This window comes from Hypomesus nipponensis, chromosome 19 (assembly GCF_054491055.1).
Source record: "Hypomesus nipponensis isolate SF chromosome 19, ASM5449105v1, whole genome shotgun sequence".
Taxonomy (NCBI): domain Eukaryota; kingdom Metazoa; phylum Chordata; class Actinopteri; order Osmeriformes; family Osmeridae; genus Hypomesus; species Hypomesus nipponensis.
In genome coordinates, this window is record NC_140379.1 from 12,987,600 (window position 1) to 13,001,963 (window position 14,364).

The 14,364-nt window shown below is 39.7% G+C and overlaps 2 protein-coding genes across 2 annotated transcripts; both read left to right on the forward strand.

Annotated features, from left to right (window-relative positions):
- Positions 1-168: 168 nt before the first annotated feature.
- On the forward strand, positions 169-1,689 carry cartl (cocaine- and amphetamine-regulated transcript-like). Its single transcript, XM_084682001.1, has 3 exons — positions 169-385; positions 628-705; positions 1,300-1,689. The coding sequence occupies exons 1-3, from the start codon at positions 248-250 to the stop codon at positions 1,405-1,407; spliced, it is 324 nt and encodes a 107-aa protein (XP_084538127.1). The 5' UTR covers positions 169-247; the 3' UTR covers positions 1,408-1,689.
- An 11,138-nt stretch (positions 1,690-12,827) lies between these two features.
- cart3 (cocaine- and amphetamine-regulated transcript 3) lies at positions 12,828-13,485 on the forward strand. The gene is made up of 3 exons (XM_084681921.1): positions 12,828-13,007; positions 13,108-13,191; positions 13,378-13,485. The coding sequence occupies exons 1-3, from the start codon at positions 12,843-12,845 to the stop codon at positions 13,483-13,485; spliced, it is 357 nt and encodes a 118-aa protein (XP_084538047.1). The 5' UTR covers positions 12,828-12,842.
- Positions 13,486-14,364: the final 879 nt, after the last annotated feature.

Genomic DNA, 14,364 nt, shown 5'->3' on the forward strand with positions numbered 1-14,364 from the left:
TAACGTGTTTACAGACTCTAGTAGAAATGTCCAACAATTCATGCTAGGACGACTTCTCAACCAGTCTAACAACCTGCCGTTGCAGCATGACCTTACAGGCGGGGCTACCGAGTAGTTAAAAGGGAGAAGGTCCGGTAGTCTGTGAATAGAACGCTTAGCCTATACCTGTAAATCAGACTCTTCCTATATCCTCCCTGTTTTCTTGCGCGACCACCGCACCGCATTCGCCACGTGCCGCATCAGAACCATGGATAGCTCAGGGGTGCTGCGCGGGCTGCTGTGCATCGGCCTCCTGTCAGTGATGTGCCGCGGACAGGCGTCACAAGAAGTTTCATCCGAGGAATTTGACGCTCAGACATTTGACGCGGCCAACGAGAAAGAACTTGTAAGAAGCTTGTTGGTTTAAATGTAACATATAAGAGTGTTATCCTAAAATGTAAGAACCTTTAAATTTAGCTTAATGCAGCATTAACAACAGCTCCAATATAAAACGTTTTATTGAGGAACATAGCCTACGGCTGATGTGACGGTTCAATGTTAAAACTTTCACTTAGTCTGTTTTATTTTCCCCTCACCTCTTTGTAAGTGCACATTTGGGTCATTGTTAACGTTCTTTTCCGCCCCCAGATGGATGTGATGGAAACTCTTCTGGGGAAGATGAACCACCGTTTTCCATCCACTGACAAGCGAGGCAGCATCCCAATTGTAAGTACAATCCGTGCCCTCAAGTATTTAGTCGATTTTATTTCAGTGTTTATCACACTTATACTACCCCAAAATGTATACTTTATTTCTTTGTGAAAAGTTAATTATGTTGCAGTTTATTGTATATTTATTTCGTGTACTATGCCTAAATGTAAGGAATCTCCATGAAATATGCAGAGGAAGTCGAATGTTTGATAATTGTATTCCTTTTGGTTGACCACCAAGACAGTTTTTCTAGTGCTGTTCAATTTAAAGTTTCTATCTAACCAATTAGCAACTGTGAGATGTCAGTAATTAAATGCAAGCAGCAAAATGCCAACTGCTCCTGACTCCAGAGCAATTATAGACTTATCAAGATTGTGGCCCTTGCGCTAATTAACTGAAAGAAAGATGCTGAACAACCACAAACATCTCTCCAGCCATAAATCAAACTAATTAAACTTTTTTTTAATTAAACTTCACTTACTTTAACCATAGCTTTGAATAATGAACCTCATTATTAACCATAATTAACAGGTTAATTGTGCCATTTGATAAAGCACTGTCTCTTCCTCTCGCCCTCTCTCCCCCTTTCTCTTTTCCCCTCCCTTCCAGTGTGGGATGCGTGACAGGTGTGCTATGAGACAGGGTCCCCGTATTGGGAAGCTGTGTGATTGTGGCAGAGGCGGCAACTGCAACTCCTTCCTCCTTAAATGCATCTAGGCTCCAGGCAGGATGGCTGCCTCACTGTGTGACCACCACAGGCAACAGTCCTGACTCCACTACCAGTACACACAGGGAGGCATTCTAACCCCCACTGTGTCCATAACATGCTATGCAGCAACCACAAGCTGTGTCCATAACATGCAATGCAGCAACCACAAGCTGCTATGCAGCATTACATGACTTGGGTTCAGTCTATCTGGTCAATTTATCACCCCATTATTTAAAATGTTGTGTCTGCATGAATTGAATTGCATTGAAAATGCATGTCGGATTGTGAAATAAAGAGATGTTTCCCTTTACTTGTTATTGGTTCAGTGTTCTTCACACTCACAAAGCAGTAGAATACAACATTCTGCTAAATTACTTTTACACTGATGCTATGATATGCTGCAACTAATAAGAAGTATAAACTCATTTTCATAAAAATAAAAGTATCTTGTTTTGATCCCTATGTTGTTTTGTTTTGAGAACTTATTTGTTGGTAAGATTAGGCCTATTTGTTGAGAGATTCGTAACCACTGTTGAACGGATCTTTCAAGATTCCCAGAGTCAATCATACTTGATGTCATCATAGGCTAACGCGGAGGCAACAGGAAACACAAATACTTTCATGGGTTGAAACCAACTGCCACATTGCAGAATGCTTGACTGATTCTGTTGACTTCAGTGAGTCCTCCACCTGTCTGGCCTCCAGCCTCACAGTTTTCATTATTCAGTGAACCAATGACAATAACAGGGAGTGGTTGTGTACTTCTCTTCATGAATATTGCTGTGATACCAGTGGAATTGTGTCCATAAAAATCCCATTCACACCTTCTCACTCACTATAAAATGGCAAAGTAAAGGTATAGTCTGCGTCCCACCCACTGTCACCAGAGACGAACCAGAAGCTTCCAGCTGTGGTATGAGTCATACAGTCTGAAAGGCAGGGGGTCAAGCTCCCAGAACCAAACAGGAAAACACTGCCTCAAGGCGCAGGGGACCATAACCCACAGGATTGCCGAGACCTGCACTTTAGAATGCACCAATCCACCAAGTCCATAAAGGACTGTAATAACAGAGATCTGCTCATTTAAAGGTCCCCTATTTTCTGCCTTCAGGGAAGCACCAAAGACATTCCTATGGCTGTCTTGTTCATTTTAGTGTGCAATAAACAAACCTATCAATAATGATGCCTCTTTATTATTGCAGACCATTTCTGTAGGCTATATCGATGGGTTGTCTTGGTCATCTTGTGCCAGTCTTGGCTAGGTGCAATAGGCCCATCAAGGATATGGTGTGCAGAAGGGCTGAGAAAGTATTCATGAATCAAACAAGTGACATGTGTAGGTTATGAGATAGCAGGGAGACTGATCATCCTATGAACCAGAACGTTCTCACAACATCTTCTTAGCTTGACCCAACACTTCAGAGTTGCATGTTTCATACCTTCTATTTAATTATTCCTCTCATCCATCCTAAAACTTTGAGTTGTCTAAAGTGAAGTTAATTAAATGTAAAACATGGCTGCTAAATAGACTAAAGTACATTTACATTACATTTACATTTATTCATTTTGCAGACGCTTTTATCCAAAGCAACTTCCAAGAGAGAGGTTTACAAAGTGCATAGGTCACTGATAATAACAACAAGATAGCTCCAAAGGATTGCGGGTAGCCAAAACACACATTGTGAACAACCAAAAGTGCCAAAGGGAAGAACCATAAGAGCATGTAGTTAAGCAAGTTACAATTAAACAACATGAATCTCTAAATGCAAGTGTACCTGTAGAAAAAGCAGCAACAGTAAAAATACAAATATGAATGAGATGAACTAAAATAGAATGTTTTGCAGCGAATACAACAGTTTAAATCAGTTGCCACTAACCAACAAGAGCAACAAGTCTCTAAGCAAGAGTCATTGTGATCCTTGAGGAAACTAGCATTGAGTTCAGCAAACCATTCCTAAGTGCCGTTGTACTCCCGGAACAAGTGCCTCTTGAGCCTTCTCTTGAAGGTAGAGAGGCAGTCAGTGTCTCTGATGGAGGTGGGGAGTTGATTCCACCACTGGGGGGCCGGGCAGGAGAAGAGCTTGTGTTGGGACCGGGCAGTCTTGAGCGGTGGTACCACTGGGCGGTTGTCTGAAGAAGACCGTAGGTGGCGGGTGGGGGTGTAAGGCTGCAGGAGAGACTTGATGTAAAAAGTAAAAGTCAAAAAGTCAAAATGTAGTAAAAAGGAATTACTCTGTCTTGCATCAGCTTTGCTTTAGCATTCCTTCTTTGTTGCTCTAATGGGAGTATTTTTGTTTTCAGTTAGGCTCTTCAGTCTCTACAGAATGAATGTTGTTCCTGCCCCTCAGTCTCAACATTGATTGCATTAGTTTCATCCATCCGATGCAGCGACACAAGCAGACCTGTGTCTGTGTTAACCGCTTTCACGCCGCTGGGTCGCTCAAGAGAGTAGAGATTGTCAATCATCAACACCGGGTTATCATATTTCTGGTATAAGATGCAGGCTTCACCATCCCTTTGTTCTTTGACTGACAACAAAATATTTCAATAAATGAAAACATTACTGGTCATCTTGAATTAAAAATACTACAGAAGAGGAATGTGTTAAACATGTTGATCAATGTTGACATACAATGATCAGCTCTCATCTGTCCTGCATTATTTAACCCATTGGAGTTGCCATTGTAAGTCTATTAAGTCTGCTGTTAGACTGAAGTGGTCTAATGAATGGGCCCAATGTATGGAAGGAATATAAAATGCTCCGTTGAGTTTCAGAATAACAGGTACATTCTTATTAAGCCATGTGACAAACAGGATCCATGCTGTATTACAGGCAATGTAAAATGACATGAAGTCAATGTTCCATCACTCTCATTTTTCATTCTAAACATGTGGTGCATGGCCTGTTTGGTTCTTGTACATTTCAATAGGGTGTGATAAGGCTGTCTAATGCATTATGTTGAAAAGGACCAATGTTTCTGTCACAGCCACAGTCGCCCATTGTGTGTTTTTAAGTTTACTTGACAGTTTCTGTGCCATTATGTCTCTAATTGGCTGCATTAAAATACGATAGCTTGTGTGGAAGGAATAAGCTATATATTTTTCACTGACTGTGGTAACGTGTCTAATATAGAATTGATTAAATAATAAAACACTTCTTTATTGGTGAAGTGTTAGCAAACTGTAATGGAGAAATGTTTCCTTTCAGACACTTGAAATGCAGGGCAGCCTTTAGGTTCATATAAACATAACAGAGGTTGATGTCACAGAATCAAGATTAGAAAATGTTTACGTAATAACTGACCTGAGAGACTGCCTTCCCACCGTTCAGTGTTTTGTATGTCCTCAAGCAAAACAAAACCGCATGAATGCCTTCTGTGGGTTGTATAACTTATGAAAATGATCCATCAAAGATGTCTTGGAGCTAACTCTTCATTTATTTTATCATAGTGAACAGTTTGTGATAAATACAGCCTCAATGGTATTGTATCATTTTGAAATACACTGGTTGATTAATAAACTACTGTAGCCTGGTGTGGATTTGCCTAAAGCACGATCTGTGAAAGAAGATGCATTTCACACAAAAGGGTATCAGGTTTTTTTAATTGTGTTTTGTGATTCAGTTTTGTGCGCTGTTATACGGTTTATAGATTTGTGATGCATCAGATTATTGAGCAGACACCTCTATTCAAGCATGATGCCACAGTGATTTCAGTGTACATTATTTTAATGGTAACAAAATCAACTTGTCACTCACTCACGCACTCATTCAACCTCTCTCAGTCTGTGTCTTTGTTTCTCACTCTGTCAGTCTCTCTCTCTCTCTCTCTCTCTCTCTCTCTCTCTCTCTCTCTCTCTCTCTCTCTCTATCTCACACTCTTTTTATCTATTCACTCACTCTTTGTAGCATCCATCTCTCTCTCTTATCCTGTCTGTAATTAAATCGAACCATGCTATGACAGCAGTCTTTAAACACTACGAATAAATCCCTCACACCTGAAGGCAGTAACTGTAAAAATGTTGCCCACATGGAACGGACAAATCAGACATTTTTGTGACACTGAATACATTCTCTGTGTGACACTGCTGCCCCTGTGTGGCCACCTCTATGGCCTGTGCTGCCTTTTAACTTCGGTGGAATGAATTCCACCGTAATACAATCCAGCAATCAAGTGCTCTAACCACTGAGCTATGGTGATAAAACACAATCCATCTTAAGTAAAATAGAGACAGAGATGTATGTAAAAAAACAACAATACAATTGTCAGGTAACCTTTATCAATTTATACCGTATTTAAAAAACAACATTGTAATGTATGCTGGATGTTTTCAGACCAATAGAGGGCACTGTTAAAATAGAATGAACCATCTCAGATGCAGAAACTATCCAAATGTTGAAGGGATCAATTTCTGACAAGCTGCACCATAAAGTAACACAAAGTGAAAAACAACAATTCTGCAGGTCTATGCAGCTCCCTTGTTGAACCAAGACCTGGACTGTTTTAGATTTAGTAATCCAACTTTCAAAATCAACAGTAGATATTAGGGCTGCAAAATTTCACCAAAAGTTCAGAGTGAGATTATATGCTTTGTATCAGGGGTGAATATTTGATATACATTTTTGGTGTGGATAATTTCATTTACATTTTCTCAAGAACAGTTCCTGGGGGGGGGGACACATACAAATAATATAAAAATGATTTAGTCATGGTTACAGTGTTATATTGTGGGCAAGGGTGTAGGTTTGATTTCAGCTTTGATAGGACTTTTGACTGGTACTGTACATCAATAGTTAATGCAAGCATGTGTCAGCGCAAGAACAATATTCTTTTTTTAAAACAGCCTGTTCGAATAGGGAAGGTTGCACCCTGCATGTAAGCGTTCACATAACAGCTCTGGTAGATATACTGTACAAAAAGTGATGTAAGCTAGTATCTACTGTTGCTACCTCTCTTTAGCCACTTCACTCTGGATAAGTGTTGGTTGCATGATTGAGGGGAGTTGCACAGTTCTCCTTGTCTAGACTTGTAGAGTCGGCCCTCTCCCTGGACAGTGGTGCTCCATCAGAGGGCCAACAAAAAGAGATTAGACCATGTCGCTAATGACCTCTGGGCTGAAGCGTAATTCCCCAAACACTGAAATGATTCTAATGTGACTGCCAGACAGTCAGGCATGACCTCAGTACCTGTATCTACCACTGGACTGGGAAGTGAGTAATGTGTGTCGTTACAACAACTGTAATAAACACCTTTCAGCCCCAATTTAATTATTCACCAACTCTAATTACTTTGGGGGGCTGTTGGACAGCAGGTTTCAGCAGGTTTGAGGAGTGTTTAATGTCAGAGTGAGCCAACCAATAAAGCACAGGACAGATATGAGATGTGGGCGAATGAGCACTGAGACAACCTGTGACGGAGGCTGTGGGTGGAGGCCCCTGGAACAGTGTTGTTGTCTCATAAAACGCTGCAAAACATACCCCTCTTCCAATACCACTTTAATCACTAGTTGAGTCATACAAAAACTGATGAAAACTGAGTTTCTAAAAGTGATGTGTGACATTTCACTAATGAATCTTCCTGTGAATAGACTGCAGTCTTTCCCTGTTTATCACTCTGCAGTGTTTGCATATGGTTTTTTCCTCCATGCAACTTTTCTGTCTCCTTATATAAAGAGCACACACATATGGAAATACCATCTTAATTGTTATTCTCTTCTTATTTGTGGCTGTATGCAGCTTTGTGCATTTTGGGGATGACTTGGGGAATCCCTGTGGTAATCTATTAGTGGGACACTGTGATAGGAGTAAAATATGCCCTAAAAATGCATGATACATTTACTTTAACAAATAGTCTGACAGTCTAATCTGGCAGTGTCTGGATTATTGCCTATTTTTCAACCAAAACTCAGAACAAGAGCAGACAAAAATCAATAACGTGTCCCAGAAGGAAACTTGAAGTCTCTCAAGCACTGACAGGAACTCTCTCCTTCTTAATGTGTTCAATCTGGGTTTTCTCAACCATATAAAATCAGGATCATCTAGTCAAGTCTTGAAAGATAAAACTGGAACTTTAAACTGTTTTAACAGTTTGTTCTGGCTGTGATTGATTTAAAATAAAATACAACATATTTGAATAATTATTGATAAATGAGACTGAATCGATTAACAAAAAGGAAGGAATTCCCTTATCCACCATCTGGACTCCAGTATTGATTCCAAACTTGTTTACACATCCATGCAACGAGGTTGTGTAGTTAAACAGAAACACAAAAAAGGGTGTGTGCGTGCAGTATGTGCCTGTGTGCATGTGTGCACAAGCAGGATAAATACAAATTCTCATCAATATTGCAAAGCCTGACGACACTGCCATTGTTGTTTTACAGTGCAATTACAGATCTATTGCATGTCATTTGTTTAGAACAAATAAAGAGCGTGTAGGCAGACAGAAAGAGAAAGCATCTATGCTCAGAACCTTTAATTACCTCACAATGACGCACAAGGGTGCGACTGTGGGCCACAGGGCTGACAGGACGAGGCTGCCTCAGCATACAAGGAACACTGATCCAATGAGCAGAGCACTGCTCTCCTGGCCTGGGGCCTCAGAGGACGACAAAAGGGCATAATTCCTCATAAACAAACTATCATTATTCTTGGCTCTACTATTATTAGACAGCATTGTGCTGACAACACAACTACAGAAGGCTTATACCCTGCAATGAGCCAATGCCAAATGATTGATTGTCTTCAGTCTTGACTTGTGTTTTTATGTTTTGACCAACCCACACATTTAGCATTAAAATCAGTATGCAGAGATCTCTACAGTCTTAATGGAGTCAAAACAGCATCATTTGAATGCTGGGAGCTGACAGGCCTGTGTATTCATCACACGCTCCGCCCACACAACTAGGAAACACAACGGGTTTATCTTCTGAATTATGCATCAGTACAAAATACTTCAATAATGTCACAAATAGAGATTAATAGGTATTCAAGGAGTTTTCATTATGTTTATAATTTGATCACCAAAAGTGAGTAGATTTTTTTTGACATGATGAATATACAGTCATATTGAAAGCATGAACTGCATCAATACTTGAGCTAAGTGAGAGGAGAGCTGGAATGGGAGGACTGGGAAAGGACCAGTGTTGGGGCATCTTATGGAATCTCAAGTTGACCTCCTTCATTGTTAGGGTCACTTGGCAAAGTTCTCTAGGATCTAATTGGAACAAGAATAAATATCTCAACAGTGTCTATTGGTGGCAGAACAAGGATAAACAACCCTGTCTGGACTCTGTTGCTTCTCAACTGCTCTTTTTGTTTTCTTTGCTGTTGTTACAAATTCCAGACTACAATTCAAGGTCATCAGTATGTAATCATAGTTCAACTATAGTGGACTCTGTCATTATCAACATGACTATAGTTTGATCCGTGTCTGTCTGTACACAAAAACCCTAAAGAAACCAGTGATTTGGCACCCTGCTGGTTTGAACACGACCCATCACGTCCGAATATACTTCTCTGATTGGAGTAGCACTGTAGAACACCTGCCTGGCGACAAATCATCTTGAATCACTAGTATAGACCTGTGTGTCCCCTGATCCCTCATTTGAGCTACAAGGTGCCCTTTGGTTTCTGACAAGACTAATAGTTCCTTTAGGTGGTCTCTTCTTGGTAGAAGAAGAGATGAAAAAGCACTTTATCAATACCCACCAAGCCAGGGAAATGTATTCACATGGAAGTATTTTGGGCTGGAGCAAAGCACCACAAGCCTGAAGAGAGTAAGACTCTCTGTCTGTGAATCCTCATTCCATAGAGCCACAAGCCACATGTCACAGACTTTAATGAAATGTAATAGAATTTTTAATCCTTAAGAAAAACTGATTTAGCAGCTAGCAGGCTAGAATAGCTTTATCCTTCTTATAACACAATCAGACTGAAAGAGGCCAGTTACCTCGATGACTCATGCAGGCAGGACTTTGAAGAAGCTCTTAAGAGACTATGGGCTAGAAATGCAGATGTCTGACGGAGATCTGGTGCACATACTGTACATATTGTTTAATTCTTCATTCTGGCTTGATTACCACCAAATGTGATAGTGGCAATTAATGAACACATATGCATTGAATTCAAGCAGAAACCAGCAGCATATCCTACTCCAGATGTAATTAAATGTGAGTCACAGATAAAGTCACTATGAGATAGGGATATGGCGGCTGGGCAGGAGTTAGAATTCAGGCTGGGTCTGGAAAAAGGCATTCAATCACATCCACACTCATCTGATTAGTTTGAATTGAGTTAGATAGAGAAATAGAAGAAAGGAGAGAGACAGAGAGAGACAGAAAATGATAGAAGAAAAGAGAGAGAAAGAGACAGCAAGAGAAAGAGAGAGAGAGAAGGAGGGAGAGATAGAAAGAGGGTAAGAGTTAGAGATTGAGGACAGGCTTCACCTTACCCCCTTTTCTTTTTCTCTAGTTTCTCTCCTCTCTGACATCACGCTCCATATAAGGTTTGTTTTGTCAGCGTAAAGGCTTCCACTAACGAGGCACCTTAGTGACAGGGTCATGTCTTTGTGTAATTACGGCTGTGGACAGAGATGGCTCTTCCTCTCTTGATTGAAGTGTCCCTCTCGCTCTCCCATCTCTCGTCATGTTCCTTCACCTATTCTCACCCTCTTGGCCAGGTCTGATGTTACTCAGCTCCATTAGAGCAAAGCAAGAAAAGCTTAAAAAAATATATAAAGACTGGAAGGTCTATAATGTATGAAAGCTTAACAATCTAGCTTTGTAAGTGTCATACTTTTAACTTAACAAATACCAACACTTCATGCCTTGATGACGCACTACAGTGCAGTTTAACTGTTGAAAGTCTTGGATCTGTAACAAAGTAAACCTCATTCAGATTCATAACAAGTGGGAGATAATCACACACTTTACTGAATCAATTGCAGCACAAGGTCATAAGCTGTAAACTGGTCATTAGAACTCTGAAAAGTGTGTGAGAGAGGAACAACAAGTTAGCAAACCCTAGCCCTTACCAACAGAGGACAAAGGAGGTTTCACTGAGACTGACAGAGGAGGTTGGGTATTATTAAAGGAGATGGAGGAAGGAATAAATAGAAAGAGAAATAATGAAGGCGGTTCTCTCCCACACATCAGTGCATTTCAGTTGGGAATTGACTTCAAGGACAGGAAGCCAAAATTGAAAAAAAAACATGCTCATTCTCTCAAACACACTGATAGACCTACACTAACAATACATACTAACCATGATTTTACAGCATGGACACTCAGGTATCATACACACACAAATCCACTCATTTCTACACATACTCCATACACACACACACTCACATACACTTCAACTTGCAGACAAAATAATTAGAGCTTTTGAAACAAAAAATATTGCAATTACCTAGAACTTTTCTGTCTGGTCAACAAGACAAAGAAAGAGGAGAGGAAAGTTTGTTTTCCGCAATGCAGAGGAACCAAAATCTCTGCAGTACGTAAAGTCAACATTATAGATGCAATAGTTAGACTATGTTTTGTGGTTCCCAGCTGCCGTGTGGGGACATGAGTCATGGTGGAGCTCACAGCTGTTCCAAGTGAGAGGAACAGTGAGAGTTCAGCTCTCAGCCATGAGAATGGCTGCTTTTTCTCAGCAGGGTCTCATAGATTTCACTTCATTTATTTTCTGTGTCACTCAAATTCCTTCACCCCCGAAGTGTTGTCCCCCTGATCCCATATTTTTTTGCGCGCACTAACCATTTTAAAATCTGTTCAATGTTCTAACCCTGTGCCCCCACTCTGCATCCCACACACGTGTGTGCTCTTTGTATCAATGTGTTTGGTTTATTACATGCTCCTCATGTGTAATACAATACTTCTGACTATCATTGTGTAGGTCTGTTTTGAGAGTTCCAAGCCCTTTGGGATGATTTGTCTGTCCTCGTTAATCATGACATGCAGTGACTTGGACCTTCAGGTTCATTATACATACATGGACACACTCCAAAAAAGTGTCTCAGAATGTACCCATGTGAACTTGTTTGATTTACAGTAGAAACAACGTTAGGATGTAAGAGGTTTGCTCAAAACAGGCTCTCTAGACAGCCATTAACCAAACATAGCAGTGAGTAAAACAAAGACAGTGGGTTTGTAGCAAAACCAGCCAGTTTGATTATCTGGCTCAAGGATTTGAAGTCTTTTTGTGCTCATGGTGTGTGGGTTGGCCCAAGGCACCTCATTAATCAATTGGGTTGACATTGTTGATCTCCTTGTTATGGTGCTTCGATGTTTAGGCAAACATTTGGTCAAAATACTTGAATATCTACTGATATCCATCACTTGAACAACGGCAAATCTAAACCACAAATCACAGTCACATAAAGAATAGGCTGTCCACAGTCCACATAACATGAAACAATCTAAACTTGCTAATACATTTTTTAGTCTATGTAAGAATTTTCCTATGACCTACTGGAAATGTTTTTGCATCTTAGGAAATAAAAACATTTCCGGAATCTGAAAACTGTAATTGGGGAAAGAGAAATGAGTCATCCAGCCTCGAGCACAATCAAAGCTGCTTCTCCTTTCCGTCTGCTGACAGACAGGAAGCAGGGAACGCTCGAGAAAGGGATCAAAGCTGTTTGATGGTTTTATGTTAGCCAACTCAGTTGAAAAAAAAACTTGATGGGCTGTCAACTTAGATGATTAGGAATACAACTCGATATTCAATAGGAAAGTTTATTTGCCTCACCATATCATAAATATGGTGATTTGTTATTTACAGTTTCCCACATGAGACTGTAAATTGTCACAGTAAATTGATTACTACATGGTAATGTCGCCTATATATTTAAATAAATACCAGTTAATTTGACAACGATGACGGAAATAATGAACCAATTTAGAATAAACAAAATAACAATATTGAGACAAGGTATATTTTAGTAGATCAACACATTTTAATGAGGCATTTGGAACATAATTCCACAACATGATTGTGGTATAGGCTATAATGTGTAGAATTGATTTGCACATTGTTTAATCTGTTAACATCAAACAGCTGCCCGTTCCAGGACCCGTCAATAATGAAATTACAATATGTAGGGCCTAAATCCGTCAAGATTAAACATGCAAAACAAATAGTACGTTTATTTAACTGCATTCTTAAGGCATAATGTTAGATAGAATATCAATGGCCTCTTTTGGTATCCACCCAATGACAGTCAAGTAACTTTGAGGAGGCATGCAATGACTCACCCCCGCTGCGCTTCTTACGCATGAAAAATCAATGGTAAAGGTGGAGCAAAAGGAGTCGCCGGGAAGCGGCAAGTGTTAAATCAGATATAAGGTCTGTGGATTGCAGGGAACTGGGTATTTGAAGTGGATTTCTTGGAGAGAGAAGACAACAACTTAGAATCAAATCCCTGTGTACACTGGGACCATGGAGAGCTCTAGACTATGGACAAGAGTGTTAGTTTGTGCGGCGCTGCTGTCCATCATTCTCGGTGCTGAAATTGACGACTCGGATTCGGAAATAGACCTTGACACAAGAGCCTTGCGGGATTTCTACCCCAAAGATCCCAACTTGACCAATGAAAAACAGCTTGTAAGTTTATTTTACAAATAAGATCAATTTGACATAAAAAATGTTGATTGAGCAATGGTCAGAAATATAAAAAGTTTATAATTGTATTGTCTTTCAACAGCTTGGTGCACTACAAGACGTTCTTGAAAAGCTGCAGACCAAACGACTATCAATGTGGGAAAAGAAATTTGGTCAAGTTCCAACGGTAAATAAGCAAAATCATTCTGAATTGAGTCTCAAAAAAACAAAAAAAGTTAATATCCAATCAACTGTATTCTAAACGTAATTTCACAACTTTGTGAAATGCTTTGTATTGGTTATTCACCATTGGTTGGTCTTATTATTGTTACAAAGATCTAACCATTTAGTTACATTCTCCATCTCTTTTCAGTGCGACGTTGGAGAGCAATGTGCGGTGAGAAAAGGAGCGCGAATTGGGAAAATGTGTGACTGTCCTCGTGGAGCATTCTGTAACTTTTTCCTGCTCAAGTGCTTGTGAACTTATGCTTTTTGAATGTAAGTGGACCAGTCGGGAAGCTATTGAAATATTGTTATATCATGGTCTATGTGATCTTTATAATATATTTTTCATTACAAGGTGTGCTTATCAGGAGAAAGACAGATTGCATTTTGAAAGATTGTCTACCCAAAAAGGTGTTTCAACTTGAAATATTTTATTTTCCACTATATATAACAGTACTCTAACATGACTTAAAATAAACGGTGTTACATATTGTTTTGTAAAGCAGTCTGCGTGGTCTCTGTTCAATAAGTTTGTCTAGATTCAGGTGAAAAATATGGGGTGCCTAATTTTTGTACTGCGCAGTAAGATAAGGTGTTCAGACTCGTCGTCGATTTATATTATTTTCTGATTTTAGAAGAGAGCCTCCTGTGTCATGTAATATTTGTTTTCAATTACTTGTGAACTTTAAAAAATAAAACAGTGTTGTTCAATAGTGGGTAAAGCCTAAACTCCATTTCCATTTTTCCACATATAAAGTCATTTACAACCAACAGGCCTCTTACCGGTTTAAGGAAATATCTAGGCTCAAATCATATAAATAATAAAGCCTGCTAATCAGGTGGAAAGGTCAAAATTGATTGTGAAATTAAACTGCAGCCCTGTACATTGCATCTGATAGGGACAACATGCAATCAGTAAGGGTAGATTTAGGGAGAGATCTCACAATAAAACATTTGAGGGTTTAGGTTTGTTGGGTGCTGATTTGTGGACAGTTGTGAAGCCCTCTGTGACTTTGCTCGTAAAAGAGTTATACAAATGAAAAAACAACATTCAATCAGTCCATTCACAATGCCTAGATACGTTTACCGTCAGGTACAGTATCAATCAAAAGTTTGGAAAAATGTGTCCAAACTT